Source organism: Salmo salar, chromosome ssa18, assembly GCF_905237065.1.
Source record: "Salmo salar chromosome ssa18, Ssal_v3.1, whole genome shotgun sequence".
Classification (NCBI taxonomy): domain Eukaryota; kingdom Metazoa; phylum Chordata; class Actinopteri; order Salmoniformes; family Salmonidae; genus Salmo; species Salmo salar.
Genome location: NC_059459.1, coordinates 2,434,445 through 2,459,919, shown reverse-complemented (window position 1 = coordinate 2,459,919; position 25,475 = coordinate 2,434,445). Strand labels below are relative to the sequence as shown.

At 41.7% G+C, this 25,475-nt stretch overlaps 1 protein-coding gene across 1 annotated transcript in view; it reads left to right on the top strand.

Moving 5' to 3' along the window:
- The window catches only part of cdh23 (cadherin-related 23), an 834,383-nt gene that overhangs the window by 229,044 nt on the left and 579,864 nt on the right, over nt 1-25,475 (top strand). The window contains exons 4-6 of the mRNA XM_045700638.1: nt 12,343-12,485; nt 15,346-15,393; nt 20,273-20,365. Coding sequence (XP_045556594.1) covers nt 12,343-12,485; nt 15,346-15,393; nt 20,273-20,365 — 284 coding nt within the window. The remainder of the gene's footprint in view (nt 1-12,342; nt 12,486-15,345; nt 15,394-20,272; nt 20,366-25,475) is intronic.

The window sequence follows — 25,475 nt, the reverse complement described above, 5'->3', positions numbered from 1 at the left end:
AGGGGAACTGTTAATGTGCACTGTATCATTCATAACAGTAATACTGGCATCACTTGCTACTAAATAGAATAATTTGTCAGGGAAAAGGGCTGGGTGCCTCACTGTTACAGATAAGCACCAACAGGTTGCCCTCACTGCACTACACACTTGCGAACACATACACACATGCACACAAACGTGCACAAGTTGACACAAGAATGCACACACACACACACACACACACACACACACACACACACACACACACACACACACACACACACACACATACACACACACACAGCACTCAAGAGTGCATGTCAACACACATGTACACCCCTGCATGTGCAGTAATACATTCTTAAAACAATGCATACATCGTTTAGCCTACACAAGCACACGAGACCTCCCACTCATGCACACTCTCACTTATACTCACAGCAAAGAACCCTTTACACTTAATGTTCTACACTCAATCACACGCTCTTTCCCTTGGTAGGAGTTAATCTTCCACATTACCGTGGCTAGTAGAGACAGGGTCCTGGTATGAAGGCACCATTTGTTACTCTTCACTCATATGCTGGGACATAACCATGTCTTCCCACATGCAGTGGATATTTATTTTTCAATGGAAGAGAGAGAGAGAGAGCGGAATTGGGTGAGTTAGGTCGTTATTATTGATGAATGTGCAGTAAAATGCTTAATTTGAACCCTCTTCGACCAAATTATAACTCATATTGAAAGCAGAGGAATTTGCATAAATCTCATTAGACACAATGAGAGGGGTTCATAAATCGTTATATTAATTAGTCATTTTTTGCCTCCCTTTCATGAGGAAAATGGGGTGTATTAATAAAAAGAGAGGGGTGTGTGATTGTGGGGCCTAATTGGTCTTTGTGTCAGGTCCTGGAAGTGACGGGCTTTATTTAGTTTTATCTCTAAAGTACTATCTCTAATGGACTACCTGCAGTGGTGGGGAGAGAGGTAGGGAGGTATGGAGATAATACTGCATATTAGTGTTTGTGGGGGGTCATGTGTATGTGTGCCTGTGTGTGTGTGTGCATGTGCCTGCCTGTGTGTGCGTGTGTGTGTTTGCCTGCCTGTGTGTGCATGTGTGTGAGTGTGTGTGCAATGCTGGTTAATACACTACACAGCACCACGTTAATAAATCCTCTTAATGGCCCTTCATGTTCTCCGTGTGGGTCACTCTACCAGACCCTATCTCTCCCCCAGTGGCTCCCTATCTCCACGTTTAACTGTACCATAATGAGCCCCTATCCCCCCACCCCGCCCCACACCCTGATTAGATACCCCCCCACACACACTCTCTCGCACGCATACACACACATCCCGAGGCCCATTCCCTGGACTCTGCCTACCCTGACACATGTCCAGCATGTTGGATTAACCATCCTGTCTGAGAGAGAGAGCGAGAGAGAGAGAGAGAGAGAGAGAGTGAGAGAGAGAGAGAGAGAGAGAGAGAGAGAGAGAGACTCTGTGATGAATGAAGCCTCTGAACCGCTGCAGCTCTCCAATTAAAATCACTCTACCCTCCTAACCTCACGGTGTGTGTGTGAGAGAGTAAGTGTGTTTGTTTTATTTGTGTATGTGTTCTCTCTATGCGGCTATGTGGATATCCTGGATGTGTGTTTATGGGCATGCTGTTGGTGTGCTGTGTGTAAATATTTACATTTTTCCTCCCTATGCCAGTGTTTGAAAGTCCAGGACTTGGAAAAGTTGTCTGTGTTTTTTGTGTGTGTCTGTGTCTGTGTCTGTGTGTGCGTGTCTTTGCTTTAATAAAGCCATTTTCAAACCTCTCCTCATAATTTAACAAAAGTTTGGAGAGATGTATTGATTGTTTTTGATTTGTTATATTAGAGAAATCAGTGTACAGTAGAAAAAGCCAATAAGTGTCTCTCCTTTCTGGGGAGGTTCCCATTGCTTGGAAGTTAGCCACAGTTCGTCTTTTATTTAAAGGGGGAGATCAAGCTGATCCTAACTGTTATAGGCCTATTTCTATTTTGCCTTGTTTATCAAAATTGTTGGAAAAACTCGTCAACAATCAACTGACTGGCTTTGTTGATGTCTATAGTATTCTGGTTTCCGCTCAGGTTATGGATGTGTCACTGCAACCTTAAAGGTTAAAGGTGATTCTAAGCAATATTATGCTGCTACTTTTATTGACTTGGCCAAAGCTTTTGATACGGTAGACCCTTCCAGGAGTATTGGTGTCTCTGAGGGGTCTTTGGCCTGGTTTGCTAACTACCTCTCTCAAAGAGTACAGTGTATAAAGTCAGAAAGTCTGCTTGGCGATGGTCTTGTTGCCCATTCCAGCCTTGTGTAGGTCTACAATCTTGTCCCTGACATCCTTGGAGAGCTCTTTGGTCTTGGCCATGGTGGAGAGTTTGGAATCAATTGATTGATTGCTTCTGTGGACAGGTGTCTTTTTTACAGGTAACAAGCTGCGGTTAGGAGCACTCCCTTTAAGAGTGTGCTCCTAATCTCAGCTCGTTACCTGTATAAAAGACACCTGGGAGACAGAAATCTTTCTGATTGAGAGCGGGTCAAATACTTATTTCCCTCATTGAAATGCAAATCAATTTGTAACATTTCTGACATGCGTTTTTCTGGATATTTTTGTTGTTATTCTGTCTCTCACTGTTCAAATAAACCTACCATTAAAATTATAGACTGATCCTTTCTTTGTCAGTGCCAAACGTACAAAATCAGCAGGGGATCAAATACTTTTTTCCCTCTTCTGTACATCAACAACATAGCTCAGGCAGTAGGAAGCTCTCTTATCCATTTCTATGCAGATGATACAGTCTCAGCTGGCCTTTCCCTGGATTTTGTGCTTAATGCTCTACAACAAAGCTTTCTTAGTGTCCAAGAAGCTTTCTCTACCCTTAACCTTGTTCTGAACACCTCCAAAACAAAGGTCATGTGTCTTGGTAAGAATGCCCCTCGTTCCACAGGCGTTTTTACTACCTCTGAGGGTTTAGAGCTTGAGGAAGTCACCGCATACAAGTACTTGGGAGTATGGCTAGACGGTTCACTGTCCTTCTCTCAGCACATATCAAAGCTGCACGCTAAAGTTAAATCTAGACTTGGTTTCCTCTATCGTAATCGCTCCTCTTTCACCCCAGCTGCCAAACTAACCCTGATTCAGATGACCATCCTACCCATGCTAGATTACGGAGACATAATGTATAGATTGGCAGGTAAGGGTGCTCTCGAGCAGCTAGATGTTCTTTACCTTTCGGCCATCAGATTTGCCACCAATGCTCCTTATAGGAAACTTCACTGCACTCTATACTCCTCTGTAAACTGGTCATCTCTGTATACCCGTCGCAAGACCCACTGTTTGATGCTTATTTATAAAACCCTCTTAGGCCTCGCTCCCCCCATCTGAGATATCTACTGCAGCCCTCATTCTCCACATACAACACCCGTTCTGCCAATCACATTCTGTTAAAGGTCCCCAAAGCACACACATCCCTGGGTCGCTCCTCGATCAGTTCGCTGCAGCTAGCGACTGGAACGAGCTGCAACAAACACTCAAACTGGACATTTTTATCTCAATCTCTTCATTCAAAGACTCAATCATGGACACTTTTACTGACAGTTGTGGCTGCTTTGTATGATGTATTGTTGTCTCTACCCTCTTGACCTTTGTGCTGTTGACTTTGCTCTATAATGTTTGTACCATGTTTTTGTGCTGCTACCATGTTGCTGTCATGTTGGGTTGCTACCATGCCATGTTGTCATGTGTTGCTGCCTTGTTATGTTGTTGTCTTAGGTCTCTCTTTATGTAGTGGTGTGTCTCTCTTATTGTGATGTGTGTTTTGTCCTATATTTATATTGTATTTATTATTTTAATCCCAGGCCTTTTGCCTTCTGGTAGGCCATCTTTGTAAATAAGAATTTGTTCATAAATGACTTGCCTAGTTAAATAAAGGTTAAATAAAAAAATAAAAAAGAATTTTCATGAACGTTATGGTACTGGTATAGAAATAAGTAATACAGCTTACTGCCTTTTTTGTTTCTTGATATGGTAACATTGCATACAAAATGCGGTGGTGTAAAGTCCTTAAGTAAAAATACTTTAAAGTACTACTTAAGTAGTTTTTCAGGGTATGTGTAGTTTGCTTTACTATATATATTTTTTACAACTTTTACTTTACTACATTCCTAAAGAAAATTATGAACTTTTTACCCAAAAGTACTCATTACATTTTGAATGCTTTGTAGGAGAGCAAAATGGTCCAATTCACACACTTATCAAGAGAACATCCCTGGTCATCCTACTGCCTCTGATCTGGCGGACTCACTAAACACACAAGTTTTGTTTGTAAATTATGTCTGAGTATTGGTGTGTGCCACTGGCTATCCGTACATTAAAATAACATGAAAATTGTTCCGCCTGGTTTGCTTAATATAAGGAATTTTAAATAATTTATACTTCTCCTTTTACTTTTGATACTTAAGTAAGCCACTTAAGTATATTTTAGCAATTACATTAACTTTTGATACTTTTGATCGCGCTCTCTCTCTCTGGCACTCGAGGACGCCAGGCTGCCCTTCATTACGCAAACCTGTCAACATCATTACGCGCAGCAGCGCTAATTGGACTCACCTGGACTCCTTTCCTTTGTAGATTGCCCCGTCTATAACTATCGACTCCCCCGTTTGTTTCCTGTGTCAGCATTAATGTCGTTATGTGTCCGTTGATAATTACATTTTCACTCCCTGTACCTGTTTCTTGTCTACCAGCATCAAATCAAATCAAATTTATTTATATAGCCCTTCATACATCAGCTGATATCTCAAAGTGCTGTACAGAAACCCAGCCTAAAACCCCAAACAGCAAGCAATGCATGTGAAAGAAGCACGGTGGCTAGGAAAAACTCCCTAGGAAAAACTCCCTAGAAAGGCCAAAAACCTAGGAAGAAACCTAGAGAGGAACCAGGCTATGAGGGGTGGCCAGTCCTCTTCTGGCTGTGCAGGGTGGATATTATAACAGAACATGGTCAAGATGTTAAAATGTTCATAAATGACCAGCATGGTCAAATAATAATAATCATAGTAGTTGTCGAGGGTGCAACAAGCACGTCCGGTGAACAGGTCAGGGTTCCATAGCCGCAGGCAGAACAGTTGAAACTGGAGCAGCAGCACGGCCAGGTGGACTGGGGACAGCAAGGAGTCATCATACCAGGTAGTCCTGAGGCATGGTCCTAGGGCTCAGGTCCTCCGAGAGAAAGACAGAAAGAGAGAAAGAGAGAATTAGAGAGAGCATATTTAAATTCACACAGGACACCGGATAAGACAAGAGAAATACTCCAGATGTAACAGACTGACCCTAGCCCCCCGACACATAAACTAAAGCAGCATAAATACTGGAGGCTGAGACAAGAGGGATCAGAAGACACTGTGGCCCCATCCGATGATACCCCTGGACAGGGCCAAACAGGCAGGATATAACCCCACCCACTTTGCCAAAGCACAGCCCCCACACCACTAGAGGGATGTCTCCAACCACCAACTTACCGTCCTAAGACAAGGCCGAGTATAGCCCACAACGATCTCCGCCATGGCACAACCCAAGGGGGGGCGCCAACCCAGACAGGAAGACCACGTCAGTGACTCAACCCACTCAAGTGACGCACCCCTCCCATGGACGGCATGGAAGAACACCAGTAAGCCAGTGACTCAGCCCCTGTAAAAGGGTTAGAGGCAGAGAATCCCAGTGGAAAGAGGGGAACCGGCAAGGCAGAGACAGCAAGGGCGGTTCGTTGCTCCAGCCTTTCCGTTCACCTTCACACTCCTGGGCCAGACTATACTTAATCATAGGACCTACTGAAGAGATAAGTCTTCAGTAAAGACTTAACCTCTATGGGCTAGGTGGGACGCTTGCTTCCCACCTACTCAACAGCCAGTTGAATCCTGTGGCGCGTTATTCAAATCCTTAGATATGCTATTACTTCAATTTTTCAAAAATATGACTATTTTACACCATTTTAAAGATAAGACTCTCGTTAATCTAACCACACTGTCCGATTTCAAAAAGGCTTTACAACGAAAGCAAAACATTAGATTATGTCAGCAGAGTACCGAGCCAGAAATAATCAGACACCCATTTTTCAAGCTAGCATATAATGTCACATAAACCCAAACCACAGCTAAATGTAGCACTAACCTTTGATGATCTTCATCAGATGACAACCCTAGGACATTATGTTATACAATACATGCATGTTTTGTTCAATCAAGTTCATATTTATATCAAAAACCAGCTTTTTACATTAGCATGTGACTAGCATGTGACTAGCATTCCCACCGAACACTGCCGGTGAATTTACTAAATTAATCACGATAAACGTTCACAAAAAGCATAACAATTATTTTAAGAATTATAGATACAGAACTCCTCTATGCACTCGATATGTCCGATTTTAAAATAGCTTTTCGGTGAAAGCACATTTTGCAATATTCTCAGTAGATAGCCCGGCATCACAGGGCTAGCTATTTAGACACCCAGCAGGTTTAGCACTCATCAAAGTCAGATTTACTATAAGAAAAATGTTCTTACCTTTGTTGTTTTCATCAGAATGCACTCCCAGGACTTCTACTTCAATAACAAATGTTGGTTTGGTCCAAAATAATCCATCGTTATTTCCAAACAGCGGCGTTTTGTTCGTGCGTTCTAGACACTATCCTAAAGGCTAAATAAGGGTGACGAGCATGGCGCAATTCGTGACAAAAGAATTCTAAATATTCCATTACCGTACTTCGAAGCATGTCAACCGCTGTTTAAAATCAATTTTTATGCCATTTTTCTCATAAAAAAGCGATAATATTCCGACCGGGAATCTGCTTTTAGATAAACAGACAAAGGAAAAGAAACCATTCGGTCGAAGCGGGCACGCGCCTAAGCCCATAGTACTCTGAGTGTCCACTTGCCAAAAGCGATAAAGTGTTTCAGCCAGAGCCTGCCTCGAAATCGTTCAACGTTTTCCCGGGCTCTGAGACCCTATGGAAGACGTTGGAAGTGTCACGTTATTGCACAGATCCTGAGTCTTCAATAAAAAGAGCCAAGATGAAACACTACTTCTCAGACAGGCCACTTCCTGCTTGAAATCTTCTCAGGTTTTGGCCTGCCATAGGAGTTCTGTTATACTCACAGACACCATTCAAACAGTTTTAGAAACTTTAGGGTCTTTTCTATCCAAAGCCAATAATTATATGCATATTCTAGTTACTGGGCAGGAGTAGTAACCAGATTAAATCGGGTACGTTTTTTATCCAGCCGTGCAAATACTGCCACCTATCCCCAACAGGTTAACCTCTCTGGGCTAGGCGGGACGAATTCGTCCCACCTACGTAACAGCCACTTGCTGCCTGTGGCGCGATTTTCAAAACCTTAAAAATCCTATTACTTCAATTTCTCAAACATATGACTATTTTACAGCTATTTAAAGACAAGACTCTCGTTAATCTAACCACACTGTCCGATTTCAAAAAGGCTTTACAACGAAAGCAAAACATTAGATTATGTCAGCAGAGTACCAAGCCATAAATAATCAGACACCCATTTTTCAAGCCAGCAGATAATGTCACCAAAACCCAGAAGACAGCTAAATGCAGCACTCACCTTTGATTATCTTCATCAGATGACAACCCTAGGACATTATGTTATACAATACATGCATGTTTTGTTCAATCAAGTTCATATTTATATCAAAAACCAGCTTTTTACATTAGCATGTGACGTTCAGAACTAGCATACCCCCCGCAAACTTCCGGGGAATTTACTAACAGTTTGCTAAATTACTCACGATAAACGTTCACAAAAAGCATAACAATTATTTTAAGAATTATAGATACATTACTCCTCTATGCACTCAATATGTCCGATTTTAAAATAGCTTTTCGGATGAAGCACATTTTGCAATATTCTAAGTACATAGCCCGGCATCACAGGGCTAGTTATTTAGACACCCACGCAGTTCAGCCTTCACCAAAATCACATTTCCTATAAGAAAAATGTTCTTACCTTTCTTGTTCTTTGTCAGAATGCAGTCCCAGGACTTCTTCTTCAATAACAAATGTAGGTTTGGTCCCAAATAATCCATCATTATATCCAAACAGCGACGTTTTTGTTCGTGAGTTCTAGACACTATCAGAATGGTAATCCACGGTCACGAGCATAGCGCATGGCGTGACAAAAAATGTCTAAATATTCCATTACCGTACTTCGAAGCATGTCAACCGCTGTTTAAAACCAATTTTTATGCCATTTATCTCGTAGAAAAGCGATAATATTCCGACCGGGAATCTGCAATAAACTAAACAGCCGAATTAAAATACTCCACGGGGGCTAATCGCGCACGCGCCTCACTCCATTGTCACCTAATGGGACACTTGAATAAGATGATAATCTGTTTCAGCCTGAGGCTGCCTCGTCAACCTTCATGATTTTCCCGCGTCCTGAGAGCCTATTGGAGCCCTGGGAATTGTCACGTTACAGCTAAGATCCTTACTTTTCAATAAACAGATGCAAGACGCACGACTCCTTGTCAGACAGGCCACTTCCTGCATGAAACCTTGTCAGGTTTTTGCCTGCCATAGGAGTTCTGTTATACTCACAGACACCATTCAAACAGTTTTAGAAACTTTAGGGTGTTTTCTATCCAAACCTGAACAATAATATACATATTCTAGCTTCTGAGTTGGTGTAGGAGGCAGTGGGCACATATTTTTTCCAAAATTCTCAATACTGCCCCCTAGCCCAAACAGGTTAACAGGAAGCCAGTGTAGGGAGGCTAGCACTGGAGTAATATGATCAAATTTTTTGGTTCTAGTCAGGATTCTAGCAGCCGTATTTAGCACTAACTGAAGTTTGTTTAGTGCTTTATCCGGGTAGCCGGAAAGTAGAGCATTGCAGTAGTCCAGCCTAGAAGTAACAAAAGCATGGATTCATTTTTCTGCGTCATTTTTGGACAGAAAGTTTCTGATTTTTGCAATGTTACGTAGATGGAAAAAAGCTGTCCTTGAAACAGTCTTGATATGTTCTTCAAAAGAGAGATCAGGGTCCAGAGTAACGCCGAGGTCCTTCACAGTTTTATTTGAGACGACTGTACAACCATCCAGATTAATTGTCAGATTCAACAGAAGATCTCTTTGTTTCTTGGGACCTAGAACAAGCATCTCTGTTTTGTCCGAGTTTAAAAGTAGAAAGTTTGCAGCCATCCACTTCTTTATGTCTGAAACACAGGCTTCTAGCGAGGGCAATTTTGGGGCTTCACCATGTTTCATTGAAATGTACAGCTGTGTGTCGTCCGCATAGCAGTGAAATTTAACATTATGTTTTCGAATGACATCCCCAAGAGGTAAAATATATAGTGAAAACAATAGTGGTCCTAAAACGGAACCTTGAGGAACACCGAAATTTACAATTGATTTGTCAGAGGACAAACCATTCACAGAGACAAACTGATATCTTTCCGACAGATAAGATCTAAACCAGGCCAGAACTTGTCCATGTAGACCAATTTGGGTTTCCAATCTCTCCAAAAGAATGTGGTGATCGATGGTATCAAAAGCGGCACTAAGATCTAGGAGCATGAGGACAGATGCAGAGCCTCGGTCTGACGTCATTAAAAGGTCATTTACCACCTTCACAAGTGCAGTCTCAGTGCTATGATGGGGTCTAAAACCAGACTGAAGCGTGTCGTATACATTGTTTGTCTTCAGGAAGGCAGTGAGTTGCTGTGCAACAGCTTTTTCTAAAATTTTTGAGAGGAATGGAAGATTCGATATAGGCCGATAGTTTTTTATAATTTCTGGATCAAGAGAGGCTTTTTCAAGAGAGGCTTTATTACTGCCACTTTTAGTGAGCTTGGTACACATCCGGTGGATAGAGAGGCGTTTATTATGTTCAACATAGGAGGGCCAAGCACAGGAAGCAGCTCTTTCAGTAGTTTAGTTGGAATAGGGTCCAGTATGCAGCTTGAGGGTTTGGAGGCCATGATTATTTTCATCATTAGCTGGCTCGATCCTTACATAATGCTGACACCTCTATGCAAAGCATCAGGGAGGGTTTTGGTTTTTGGTCGGGTCGGGGTGCCGTCGCCAATGGAACCGGGGGTGCCTCAGCTAGCTCGTCGTGCTTCCACGCCTTAGCTGGCTCGAGAGGCCTTCTTGCCTCGGTGGGCTTGGGGGGGGGGTGGTGTACTGTCACACTTGCTCCCACTCTCCCTCTCTGGCGCTCAAGGACGCCAGGCTGTCCTTCATTACGCACACCTGTCACCAACACTACGCGCAGCAGCGCTCATTGGACACACCTGGACTCCTTCCCTTTGTTGATTGCCTCATCTACAGTGGCTTGCGAAAGTATTCACCCCCTTGGCATTTTTCCTATTCTGTTACCTTACAACCTGGAATTAAAATAGATTTTTGGGGGGTTTGTATCATTAGATTTACACAACATGCCTACCACTTTGAAGATGCACATTTTTTTTATTATTGTGAAACAAACAAGAAATAAGACTAAAAACTAAAAACTTGAGCGTACGTAACTATTCACCCCCCCCCCCCCCAAAGTCAATACTTTGTAGAGCCACCATTTGCTGCAATTACAGCTGCAAGTCTCTTGTGGTATGTCTCTATAAGCTTGGCACATCGAGCCACTGGGATTTTTTCCCATTCTTCAAGGCACAACTGCTCCAGTTCCTTCAAGTTGGATGGGTTCCGCTGGTGTACAGCAATCTTTAAGTCATACCACAGATTCTCAATTGGATTGAGGTCTGGGCTTTGACTAGGCCATTCCAAGACATTTAAATGTTTCCCCTTTCACCACTCGAGTGATACTTTAGCAGTATGCTTAGGGTCATTGTCCTGTTGGAAGGTGAACCTCTGTCCTAGTCTCAAATCTCTGGAAGACTGAAACAGTTTCCCCTCAAGAATTTCCCTGTATTTAGCGCCATCCATCATTCCTTCAATTCTGACCAATTTCCCAGTCCCTGCCGATGAAAAATCCTCACAGCATGATGCTGCCACCACCATGCTTCACTGTGGGGATGGTGTCTCGGGGTGATGAGAGGTGCTGTGTTTGTGCCAGACATAACGTTTTCCTTTATGGCCAAAAAGCTACATTTTAGTCTCATCTGACCAGAATAGCTTCTTCCATATGTTTGGGAAGTCTCCCACATGCCTTTTGGTGAACACCAAATGTGTTTGCTTATTTTTTTCTTAAGCATGGCTTTTTCTCTGGCCACTCTTCTGTAAAGGCCAGCTCTGTGGAGTGTATGGCTTAAAGTGGTCCTATGGACAGATACTCCAATCTCCACTGTGGAGCTTTGCAGCTCCTTCAGGTTTATCTTTAGACTCTTTGTTGTCTCTCTGATTAATACCCTCCTTGCCTTGTCCATGAGTTTTGGTGGGCGGCCCTCTCTTGGCAGGTTTGTTGTGGTGCCATATCCTTTCAATTTTTTAATAATGGATTTAAATGGTGTGATGTTCAATGTTTCTGATATTTTTTTATAGGTCAACCCTGATCTGTACTTCTCCAAAACTTTGTCCCTGGCCTGATTGGAGAGCTTCCTTGGTCTTCATGGTGCAGCTTGCTTGGTGGTGCACCTTGCATAGTGGTGTTGCAGAATCTGGGGCCTTTCAGAACAGGTGTATACATACTGAGATCATGTGACACTTAAATAAAGTCCACCTGTGTGCAATCTAACTAATTATGTGACTTCTGAAGGTAATTGTTTGCACCAGATCTTTTTTAGGGGCTTCATAGCAAAGGGGGTGAATACCTATGCATGCACTACTGTTCCGTTTTTTTTCTAAATACGTTTTTTTTTTCCTTTCACTTCACCAATTTGGACTATTTTGTGTATGTCCATTACATGAAATCCCAATGAAATCAATTTAAATTACAGGTTGTAATGCATCAAAATAGGAAAAACACCAAGGGGGATGAATACTTTTGCAAGGCACTGTGTAACTGTCTGCTCCCTCATTTGTTCCCTGTGTCAGCATTCATGTCTTTATGTGTCCATTGATAATTAAATGTTCACTCCCTGTACCTGCTTCTCGTCTACCATCGTCGATCCTTACACTTTTACTCAAGTAGTATTTTACTGGGTGGCTTTCACTTTACTTGAGTCATTTTCTATTAAAGTATCTTTCCTTTTACTCAAGTATAACAATTAAGTACTTTTTCCTACACTGCCCGAAATGGCACCCTATTCCCTATTTAGTGGGGAATGGGTGCCAAATTGGGAATATGGTGCCATTTTGGACAAAAATAAAATGTCTTCCTGTGACTGACCTTTGACCACTGTTTCCCCCTGTGTATGTCAGGCACATCAGTGACCCAGCTAGAGGCTCTGGACCCAGAACAGGAGCCACTCATCTTTGGTGTCGTGGGAGAGGAGGCCATGAGGTACTTTGCCGTGGCGAGAGACACAGGAGTGGTGTGGCTACGACAGCCCCTGGACCGCGAGGTTAGAAGACACACACACACTTGCACGAACACATGCAGGTATATACACACACACACACACATTAATGAGAAGAGGAAGAGCGTCAGAAAAGGAGGGATGGCTTAAGGATGGAACAGAGAGAAGTGAGATTTAGAAAGGCTTAGGAAGAGTGTAATGATTAACTCCGCAGTGCTCCCGAGTGGCGCAGTGGTCTAAGACACTGCATCTCAGTGCAAGGGGTGTCATTGCGCTGCCTGGTTCAAATCCAGGCTGCATCACATCTGGCTGTGATTGGGAGACCCATAGGTCAGTGCACAATTGGCCCAGCGTTAACTGGGGTAGGATGTCATTGCAAATAAGAATTTGTTCTCAACTGACTTGCCTAGTTAAATAAAGGTTACATTTACAATCTTAAATTAAGACCAAGAACAACTTGGAAGAAGACACAAATAAAAGAGAGAGAAATGAGTGTATTTGTATGGGCATTGGAGAAGAGGAATTGGCAAGAGTGGGCAACCAAACAAGCTAAGTGTCACTATAGAGACTAAGTAGAGTCGCAATTCAGCGGCTCAAACACGAGACGTATGTGGCAGGGTCTACAGTCAATCACGGATTACACAAAGAAAACCAGCCCCTTCGCGGACATCGATGTCTTGCATCCAGACAAACTAAACAACTTCTTTGCTCGCTTTGAGGACAATACAGTGCCACTGACACGGCCCGCTACCAAAACCTGCGGGCTCTCCTTCACCGCAGCCAATGTGAGTAAAACATTTAAACGTGTTAACCCTCGCAAGGCTGCCGGCCCAGACGGCATCACTAACCGCGTCCTCGGAGCACACCAGCTGGCTGGTGTGTTTACGGACATATTCAATCAATTCCTATCCCAGTCTGCTGCTGAATTGCAACTCTACTTTGTCTCTATAGTGACACTTAGCTTGTTTGATTGCCTTGTGGAGGGAATAGCTACACTGTTTGTATTCGGTTTTGTTTCCGGTCGCCTTGCCATGATTAAAAGTAGCATCAATCCTCAGTTTCTGGTTGGGGAATGTTTCAATAGTCACCATCAGTACAACATCACTGATGCTCTTGCTAATAAACTCACATGCTTCAAGAGGGCCACCATTGTTCATATTCCCAAGAAAGCTAAGGTAACTGAGCTAAACGACTATCGCCCCATAGCACTCACTTCCGTCATCATGAAGTGCTTTGAGTGACTTGTCAAGGATCATATCACCTGGGTCTCGACCCCGCCCTGTGCAACTGGGTCCTGGACTTTCTGACAGGCCGCCCCCAGGTGGTGAGGGTAGGAAACAACATCTCCACCCCGCTGATCCTCAACACTGGGGCCCCATAAGGGTGCGTTCTCAGCCCTCTCCTGTACTCCCTGTTCACCCATGACTGCGTGGCCATGCACACCTCCAACTCAATCATCAAGTTTGCAGATGACACTACAGTGGTAGGCTTGATTACCAACAATGACGAGATGGCCTACAGGGAGGAGGTGAGGGCCCTCGGAGTGTGGTGTCAGGAAAATAACCTCATACTCAACGTCAACAAAACAAAGAAGATGATCATGGACTTCAGGAAACAGCAGAGGGAGCACCCCCCTATCCACATCGACGGGACAGTAGTGGAGAAGGTCAAAGGTTTTAAGTTCCTCAGCAACAACGCCTCTTCAACCTCAGGAGGCTGAAGAAATTTGGTCACCAAAAACACTCACAAACTTTTACAGATGCACAATCGAGAGCATCCTGTCAGGCTGCATCACCGGCTGGTACAGCAACTGCTCCGCCCACAACCGTAAGGCTCTACATAGGGTAGTGAAGTCTGCACAACGCATCACCGGGGGCAAACTACCTGCCCTCCAGGACACCTACACCACCCAATGTCACAGGAAGGCCAAAAAGATCATCAAGGACAACAACCACCCGAGCCACTGCCTGTTCACCCCGTTATCATCCAGAAGGCGAGGTCAGTACAGGTGCATCAAAACTGGGACCGAGAGACTGAAAAACAGCTTCTATCTCAAGGCCATCAGACTGTTAAACAGCCATCACTAACATTGAGTAGCTGCTGCCAACATACTGACTCAAATCTTTAGCCACTTTAATAATAAAAATTGTATGCAAGAAATATATCACTAGTCACTTTAAACAATGCCACTTTATATAATGTTTACATACCCTACATTACTCATCTCATATGTATATACTGTACTCTATACAATCTACTGCATCTTGCCTATGCCGTTCGGCCATCGCTCATCCATATATGTATTTATAAGTACATATTCTTATTCATTCCTTTAAACTTGTGTGTATAAGGTAGTTGTTGTGAATTTTTTTGATTACTTGTTAGATATTACTGCATGGTCAGATCTAGAAGCACAAGCATTTCACTACACTCGCATTAACATCTGCTAGCCATGTGTATGTGACCAATACAATTTGATTTGATTTGATTTGATCACCTTATGTATTGCTGCCCTCCAGTAGCAAAAAGTGACATCCCAAAAAACACTTGCTTTCTGTCAATAACACTAAAACTGAAACTAAATAATATAAAAACGAAATATAAATACTTTAAAATAATATCTTATGCTGAATAAAAACTAGCAAATCTGGTCTGAAAACTAACTGAAACTAAACTGAATTTCAAATAAAAAAATAAAAAATATATAAAAAATATAAAAACACAAAAATACAATAACCTTGACACACAAACAAACACACAACCTCCATCCCTCCCTCCCTCCCTCCCTCCCTCCCTCCCTCCCTCCCTCCCTCCCTCCCTCCCTCCCTCCCTCCCTCCCTCCCTCCCTCCCTCACATACTCTATGAAGGGATATACTGACTTGTCTCTCTCTCCATCTCTTCCAGACCAAGTCGGAGATGCAGGTGGAGTTCTCTGTGAGTGACAGCCAAGGGGTAAGAGTCAAACCTGCACTATGATCAACGCTGTGACATGCTGTATCACATCCTGTCTGTCAAGCAGCTCACACACTGTATATACAACTCCTGACTAACTCTCCTTAGAGTTATTTACTCTGACACCTTTCTCACATGTTACATTCTAATGCTAAAACACACTGACATTTCAACCTACACAAACATATAGGTCATGGTTAAGACAGTACACTTGTTACGTGCACAGATAGGGGTCTACCTGTGCCCGAGCACCTGTCCCTTTGCCCTCCCTCTTTCCAAGTGCTCTTTTGGGTGGTGGTATTTAGATGCACTATTGTAAAGTGGTTGTTCCACTGGATATCATAAGGTGAATGCACCAATTTGTAAGTCGCTCTGGATAAGAGCGTCTGCTAAATGACTTAAATGTAAATGTAAATGGTATATATATATATTTTATTGTACACAGTTTTTGTTGTTGTGGTTCTGAACCCACTGTCCCCAAGTCGTCATGACGTCATCAAGTTCGCCCACCCCTACCCCATCCGTTGGTCTGCTGTGTACACAGCTCACATGCGCCAGGTTGTGCCTTTTTCCCAGTTTGCCCTGTATGAATTGCATGCGCAAATCCGGTCACCGGTTGAGTGTGTGTAGCAAGCTTCCTAGTTTAAATATCAACCGTACTGCCACAGCAGCATAACATTTGATTAACACTAGATAACACTTACATCATCATCAATATTTGGTCTGTTTGCCTGCACAGCAGCACTTTATAATTTATTTACTTATAGAATCATAGCCGAGAGAAGGGTGCTGGAGGTGCTGCAGAAACCCTGATAAATTGAAATAAATGTGCAAGTTATATAATTACTGCTGTTTGTTCAGAAATCAATTAAATTATTCAGAATAGCTTACTACACAATGAGTAGGCCTATAATTTAGTCACAGAGGATCAATATCTTCTTTAAAAAAGTTGCCTATCTGTGTACTGTGTGTAGCCCAATAACAAGGCATAGACTGCAGTTAGGAAATCTGTCAGTGAACAGCGTGCAGACAAAACAGGTCTTTCACAATATTTAAAATACAATTGCGGGAAAACACAGGTTGGAAAGCAAATGGTTCCTGCTGAAAAGTGAAGACTAATCTTTCTGCTATAGGCTGCAAAAATATTTTAGCATCTTCCAAACAGGCCTATTGAGAGAGGCTTTTGGCATGAGCCGGCGAGTGAGCTGCGCATCACTGGGTGAGTTAGTGAACTAGAAATATTTTTTTGTGCTTTCTTTCTCATATTGTCAATATGTGTGTCTCCACACACTTAAGCCTAGGCTATTGATGGATTCAAGACATGGTCGTTTTTAATGTTCTCAGATCATCTGTGCAGTATTTAAAAAGATTCTGCCAAAGTCTCCGGTCTTGTAAAATGATGTAGATTGCATGAAATGTGTTCATAAAAGGACACATTTTTCAGGGACTAGGCTACTAAAAGTGTGCAACATCTGTAAGCACCTCTACTGTACTGCTCTATGCCACTGTGATGATATGCATGCAATCCTTTATTATAAAGGTTTTAAAGAATCTCTTGAAATACATATTAAGCACTGAACACAGGTAGTCTAGACTCCATATAACCAACATATTCTAAAATATCCACACAAGCCATTGTCCAGCTAGCCATATATCATGAGTTAGAAGCTTATGAGTATTAGGCTATATTATGAAGTTATTATTTAAGAGCAGTGAAGATCAATCACAATCAGTAAAAAATGTGTCAAGCTAGCTAACTAGCAGATTTACGTCAAGCCTTAACATCAACGATCAAATCAAATCAAAGTTTATTTGTCACGTGCACTAAATACAACAGGTCACAATCAGTGAAATGCTTACTTACAGGTTCTAACCAATAGTGCAAAAAAGGTATTAGGTGAATAATAGGTAGGTAGGTAAAGAAATAAATCAACAGTAAAAAGACAGGCTATATACAGTAGTGAGGCTATAGAAGTAGCGAGGCTACATACAGACGCCGGTTAGTCAGGCTGATTGAAGTAGTATGTCAATGTAGATATGGTTAAAGTGACTATGCATATATGATGAACAGAGAGTAGCAGTAGCGTAAAAGATGGGTTGGCGGGTGGTGGGTGGTGGGACACAATGCAGATAGCCCGGTTAGCCAATGTGCGGGAGCACTGGTTGGTCGGCCCAATTGAGGTAGTATGTACATGAATGTATAGTTAAAGTGACTATGCATATATGATAAACAGAGAGTAGCAGCAGCGTAAAAAGAGGGGTTGGGGGGGGGCACACAATACAAATAGTCCGGGTAGCCATTTGATTACCTGTTCAGGAGTCTTATGGCTTGGGGGTAAAAACTGTTGAGAAGCCTTTTTGTCCTAGACTTGGCACTCCGGTACCGCTTCCCATGCGGTAGTAGAGAGAACAGTCTATGACTGGGGTGGCTGGGGTCTTCGAGAATTTTTAGGGCCTTCCTCTGACACCGCCTGGTGTAGAGGTCCTGGATGGCAGGCAGCTTAGCCCCAGTGATGTACTGGGCCGTACGCAGTACCCTCTGTAGTGCCTTGCGGTCAGAGGCTGAGCAATTGCCGTACCAGGCAGTGATGCAACCAGTCAGGATGTTCTCAATGTTGCAGCTGTTGAACCTTATGAGGATCTCAGGACCCATGCCAAATCCTTTTAGTTTTCTGAGAGGGAATAGGCTTTGTCCTGCCCTCTTCACGACTGTCTTGGTGTGTTTGGACCATTCCAGTTTGTTGTTGATGTGGACACCAAGTAACTTGAAGCTCTCAAAGTGCTCCACTACAGCCCCGTCGATGAGAATGGGGTCGTGCTCGGTCCTCCTTTTCCTGTAGTCCACAATCATCTCCTTCGTCTAGGTTATGTTGAGGGATAGGTTGTTATTCTGGCACCACCCGGCCAGGTCTCTGACTTCCTCCCTATAGGTTGTCTCGTCGTTGTCGGTGATCAGGCCTATCACTGTTGTGTCGTCTGCAAACTTAATGATGGTGTTGGAGTCATGCCTGGCCATGCAGTCGTGGGTGAACAGGGAGTAGAGGAGGGGACTGACCACGCACCCCTGTGGAGCTCCAGTGTTGAGGATCAGCATGGCAGATGTGTTGCTACCTACCCTCCTGGGTGTGGCCCGTCAGGATGTCCAGGATCCAGTTGCAGAGGGAGGTGTTTAGTCCCAGGATCCTTAGCTTAGTGATGAGCTTTGAGGGTACTATGGTGTTGAACGCTGAGCTGTAGTCAATGAAAAGCATTCTCACATTAGTGTTCCTTTTGTCCAGGTGGGAAAGGGCAGTGTGGAGTGCAATAGAGATTGCATTTTTTGTGGATCTGTTTGGGCGGTATGAAAATTGGAGTGGGTCTAGGGTTTCTGGGATAATGGTGTTGATGTGAGCCATTACCAACCTTTCAAAGCACTTCATGGCTACGGACGTGAGTGCTACGGGTCTGTAGTCATTTAGACAGGTTGCCTTTGTGTTCTTAGGCACAGGGACTATGGTGGTCTGCTTAAAACATGTTGGTATTACAGACTCAATCAGGGACATGTTGAAAATGTCAGTGAAGACACCTGCCAGTTGGTCAGCACATGCCCGGACACACGTCCTGGTAATCTGTTTGGCCCCGCAGCCTTGTGTATGTTGACCTTTTTAAAGGTCTTACTCACGTCGGCTACGGAGAGTGTGATCACACAGTCGTCCGGAACAGCTGATGCTCTCATGCATGCCTCAGTGTTGCTTGCCTCGAAGCAAGCATAGACGTGATTTAGCTCGTCTGGTAGGCTCGTGTTACTGTGCAGCTTGCGGCTGTGCTTCCCTTTGTAGTCTGTAATAGTTTGCAAGCCCTGCCACATAAGACGAGCGTCGGAGCCGGTGTAGTATGATTCAATCTTAGCCCTGTATATTACGCTTTGCCTGTTTGATGGTTCTTGTAAGCTTCCGGGTTAGAGTCCCGCACATTGAAAGCGGCAGCTATACCCTTTTGCTCAGTGCGAATGTTGACTGTAATTCATGATTTCTGGTTGGGGTATGTACGTCCAGTCACTGTGGGGACGACGTCCTCGATGCACTTATTGATAAAGCCAGTGACTGTTGTGGTGTACTCCTCAATGCCATCGGAAGAATACCGGATCATGTTCCAGTCTGTGATAGCAAAACAGTCCTGTAGTTTAAGCATCTGCTTCATCTGACCACTTTTTTATAGACAGAGTCACTGGTGCTTCCTGCTTTAATTTTTGCTTGTAAGCAGGAATCAGGAGGATAGTTGTGGTCGGATTTACCAAATGGAGGGCGAGGGAGAGCTTTGTACACGTCTCTGTGTGTGGAGTACAGGTGATCTAGAATTTTTTTCTCCCTCTGGTTGCACATTTAACATGTTTATGGAAATTTGGTAGAACTGATTAAAGTTTCCCTGCATTCAAGTCTCCGGCCGCTAGGAGTGCCGCCTCTGGGTGAGTGGTTTCCTGTTTGCTTATTTCCTTATACAGCCGACTGAGTGGGGTCTTAGTGCCAGCATCTGTCTGTGGTGGTAAATAAACAGCCCCGAGAAGTATAGCTGAAAACTCTCTAGGCAAGTAGTGTGGCCTGCAATTTATCACAGTCTAGATCAGCATATACCCTATCCTCTATTCCCGATGTCGATCATGTCTTTAGGAGGCATTGTAACTAGCTTGCTTGCAATTTGTGATGTGTTGGAGAAATAAATAGGCCTATAGAAAAAAACTAATACAAATTAAATGCTACTGATGCAGTTTGTATGTTTGAAGATGTTTTATTTTTAGGGGGAGGCCCTGCTGTGCATAGTGTATGTACTGTGTGTGTCTGTGTTTCTCTTTGTCGGTGTGCGTTTGTGTATTAACAAATCAGTACCTCTTGTGCCTTCGCAGGTGGTCAAAGACACAGTAAATATCCAGATAGGAGACGTGAATGACAACTCCCCAACTTTCCATGGCCAGCTGTACACAGTACACATCGCAGAGGTAGGCTACAGTCATGTACAGTATGTGTGTGTGGTAGTGTGATAGTGTGTCTGTGTGTGCGTGTTTGTGTGTATGTCACTTCAAAATCCCTATTGTGCCATGAGATGTTTTATCCATTTTTTAAAGATAATTTTGCTGTTTGCTAGTGTAATTGGAGATGGAAGGGTGTTCCATGCGATCATGGTTCTGTTGCCGTGAATTTGTTTTTGACTTGTGGACTGTGAAGAGACCCCTGATGGCATGTCTTGTGTGGTGTGTATGGATGTCTGAGCTGTATGTTATTTGATTATGTGTAAAATCTGGAATTTTTATCACAGTACGTTATAAAAATAGTTTTTCCACTTTACTAGCGAAATAGTAATTGACATTTTTGGCAATATCAAAACATTTTGTTATAAATAACTCATCAACTCGATGAATGATGGAGATTAATTGGGTTTTCTGCCCATGATATCATTTAACGTACTCCAAAGTATTTTTTTATTGTGTTTTATATCATTTATCTTGGTTTGGCAATATAATTTCTTGTTATTTTTGTCAAGTTTATTCACAACCTTTCTAAACGTACAGTATGTCAAACGATTAGCTGAGCAGCCTGGCTTGTTTGCCGCCTCTTTTGCATAATACATTTTTCAATTCATCATCAATCTAACAGTTTTCACAGTTAATTTCATAACAGGTTCATGCTTGTCGACAATTGTCATGAATTATTTTATAAACACTCCCAGAGCTGCATCTGGGTTCAGTTCCTCATACACATCAGACCAACATGCATTTTCTACATCTTCAACAAAAGAATCATGAGAAAACATTTTGTATGATCTCGTATCATTTACTTTAGGACCTGCCATTTGTACTTTGGCTTTCGTTGTTATTACCACAATGTTATGGTCACTACAGCCATTGTGAACTGATGTTGCTTCGGAGCAAAGCTCTGTAGCATTAGTGAAGATATGATCAATACAAATGGATGTCACAGATCCAACACTATTGGTATGCACTCTAGTTGGTTGAGTGATAACCTTGGTCACATTACAGCCATTCGTCACAGTTAGAAGCTTCCTCTTGAGAGGACAGCTAGTTGCTAACCAGTCAATGTTCAGGTCACCCAGAAAATAGACCTCTCTGTTAACATCACACACAAACACTATCAAGCTTGGCACACATTTTATGCAAATACTGACTGTTAACCTATTGTAGCACCCCAAAAGAAGAGGCTTTAGATGAGGCAGGTGAACTTGCAACCACAACACTTCAACAACATTTGACATAAGATATTCTTTAAGTTTTACAAGATTATGGCTCTGAACATATACAGCAACACCTCCCCCATAGGCATTTGTGTCTTTTCTTTAGACATTTTATCCTTGGATTGTTACTGCTGTGTCCTCAAAGGAATTATCTAATTGAGTTTCAGAGATTGACAGTTTATCTGTATTTGTATTTATTAAAGATCCCCATTACCAAACTTTTTTGATGTACTCATGTTTTAACCTCTCCTATGTAAATGGTAGATTACTGGAAACTCAACAAGAAGGTCTGATTTCATTATTACTGAAACAGGATACAAGTGGTGTACATAAAGATCCAGTCCATTGAAAAAATTGGAGGCCCCTTACACTTCGGTGTTGTGATGCAAAAATTCTAGCAAAATGTATAGCGCATAGAATTAAAAAGCTATTGTCGGATATTATTCATTCTAAACAGGCAGGTTTTTTACATGGACAATACATTGGAGAGAGTATAAAACAAGTAGTGGAAACAATAGAACACTTTGAAAAATCTGGGAAACCAGGCCTGCTTTTCATAGCTGACTTTGAAAATATTTTTGATAAAGTACGACTGAAGTTTATATATAAATGCCTGGAACATTTCAATTTTGGACAATCTCTTATAAAATGGGTTAACGTGATGGATAGTAACCCTAGGTGTAAAATGGTAAATAATGGCTACTTCTCAGAAGGTTTTAAGTTGTCAAGAGGAGTAAAACAAGGTTGTCCACTATGTATTGAAATGTTGGCTATTAAAATCAGATCCAACAATAATTTCAAAGGGTTAGAAATCCAGGGCTTAAAAACAAAGGTGTCATTGTACACTGAGGATTCATGTTTTATTTTAAATCCACAATCATAGAGTATCTAGATGCTTTTTCTAACCTCTTTGGATTACAACGAAATTATGAGAAGTGTACTTAAGTATTACATATTGGATCACAAAAAAAGATAACTTTTACATTACCGTGTAGTTTACCAATACAATTGTCTGATGGTGATTTGGACGAACTCGGTATATATATCACAAAATAAATAAATGATCTCACTCCGATACATTCTTATAGAAAGTTAGCAAAAATCACCCTGATTAACTCTTTAGTCATATCCCAGTTTACCAATTTGCTTATGGTCTTGCCTACACCTAGCAAACCGTTATTTAAAATGTATGAGAAAAAAATATTCCATTTTATTTGGAACGGCAAGCCAGACAAATTTAAACAGGCCTATTTATATAATGACTATGAATTCGGAGGGCAGAAATTCTTAAATATTAAACATTAGACTTCTCACTAAAGGCTTCAGTCATACAAAAGTTATACTTAAATCTGAACTGGTTCTCTAGCAAATTAATAAGAATGTCTCACCCCATGTTCAAGAATGGCCTTTTTCCTTTTATTCAGATTACAACGTCGCACTTTCGGTTATTTGAAAGGAAATAATCTCCCAAATATCGCTATTTTTAAAACAACCATAGAAAGTTGGTTGCAATTTCAATTTAATCCACCCCCAAAAAATAATACAACTAATATTGTGGTTAAACTCAAATATACTAATAGATAAAAAAATAAATATTTTTGGAATAAAAACATGCTATAATCTTTGTAAATTATATCATAAATAGGACTGGTGGAGTTATGTCACACATGCAGCTAACAAAATATATGGAAATGTCTGCTCTACTCACAATTACAACTAACTAATTGCAGCATTACTGCAAAAAATGGAAGAGGAAAGTGGGAAAAAGTAGGGCATTTTTCATGTTGGCCCTGCATTAAAGACCCTAATTGGTTAAAGAAAATTGTAATAAATAAAAAAGTATACCAGTTTCATTTAACCCTTGTGTAGTGTTAACATTCTGTATTCTCCCTTTGTCCTAAGGGTCAAAAATGACCCGCCTTCACTAAACCCCTAAAATAAAGGAGCTTAACCTCTTGGGGCTAGGTGGGACGCTAGCGTGCCACCCGTGGTGCACTCCATCAACAGCAGGTGCATTTCAAGAGCGGCAAATTTGAATCCAAATAAATGTCAAAATTCAAATTTTTCAAAAATACAACTATGTTACACCATTTGAAAGATAAACATCTCCTTAATCTAACCACGTTTTACGATTTCAAAAAGGTTTTACGGCGAAAGCATAAATTTAGAGTATGTTAGGACAGTACATTTACAAGAGTTGTGTGTAATGTTTTGTCAAGTCAAAGACAGGGTCACCAAAACCATAAAACCAGCTAAAATGATACACTAACCTTTTACAATCTCCATCAGATGACACTCCTAGGACATTATGTTAGACAATGCATGCATTTTTAGTTCTATCAAGTTGATATTTATATCCAAAAACAGCGTTTTACTATGGCATTGATGTTGAGGAAATCGTTTCCCTCCAATAACCGGCAGTCAAGTCAGCGTCACAAATTAAATAATTAAAATTAGAAAACATTGGTAAAATATTATATTGTCATTTAAAGAATTATAGATTTACATCTTTTGAACGCAATCAACTTGCCAGATTTAAAAATAACCTTACTGGGAAATCACACTTTGCAATAATCTGAGCACTGTGCCCAGAAAAATACGCGTTGCGATACAGACTAGACGTCATGTTGGGGAGATCTAAAATCGAAAATACTATGTAAATAATCCATTACCTTTGATTCTCTTCATCAGATGTCACTTCCAGGTATCACAGGTCCATAACGAATGTAGTTTTGTTCAAAAAAGCTCATCATTTATGTCCAAAAATCTCCGTCTCGTTAGCACATGATGTAAGCCAGCCGGACTTCTCGTCATGAACGAGGGGAAAAAATATATTTCCGTTCGTTCAAACATGTCAAACGTTGTATAGCATAAATCATTAGGGCCTTTTTAACCAGAACATGAATAATATTCAAGGTGGACGAATGCATAGTCTTTTATAACGTATTGGAACGAGGGTACCCAACATGAAGTAGCGCGCCAGGTGTCTAATGGGACATCACCGTTCCATGGCTCTTGTTCGGTCAGATCTCCCTCCAGAAGACTCAAAACACTTTGTAAAGGCTGGTGACATCTAGTGGAAGCAATAGGAAGTGCCAAAATATTCCTAAACCCCTGTGTTTTTCAATGGGATAGGTTTAAAGTCAATACAACACATCAGGTATCCACTTCCTGTCAGAAAATGTCTCAGGGTTTTGCCTGCCAAATGAGTTCTGTTATACTCACAGACACCATTCAAACAGTTTTGGAAACTTTAGAGTGTTTTCTATCCATATATAATAAGTATATGCATATTCTAGTTACTGGGTAGGATTAGTAACCAGATTAAATCGGGTACATTTTTTTTATCCAGACGTGCAAATGCTGCCCCCTAGACCCAACAGGTTAATTGAATTTTAACCCCAAAGCTATTTTGTATGAAGAAACAACCTGTCATTCATCACAAACTTTATAATATCTGGGTTTTCCCTCTTCACAGTGCAGAAAGACATTTCATCAGTGGACACCACTCGTTTTTATTACAACACACCTGTCATAATTGTTTTCTTTTCATAAATGTTTTCAGTCTTGAATTTTTTTGGCAACATAGTGATATATTCTTATATACTGTACAATGAAGAATTCAACTACAAAATACTAGTCTTCTCACATTTTTTTAACCATTGCCCCCACCCACAAGGTATACAAACAACAATAAATAGGAATAAAGTAAGATAATAGATACCAAACAAAAATGTGAAGAACAAAATCAATCAACTCTAATTAGCTCATGTAGGACAGTATTCAAGTGTGTGTGCATGGACTTTGCAGATGTATTTCTCACATGTGCAGCACATAGTATTTGTTTGATAGTCCCTCTT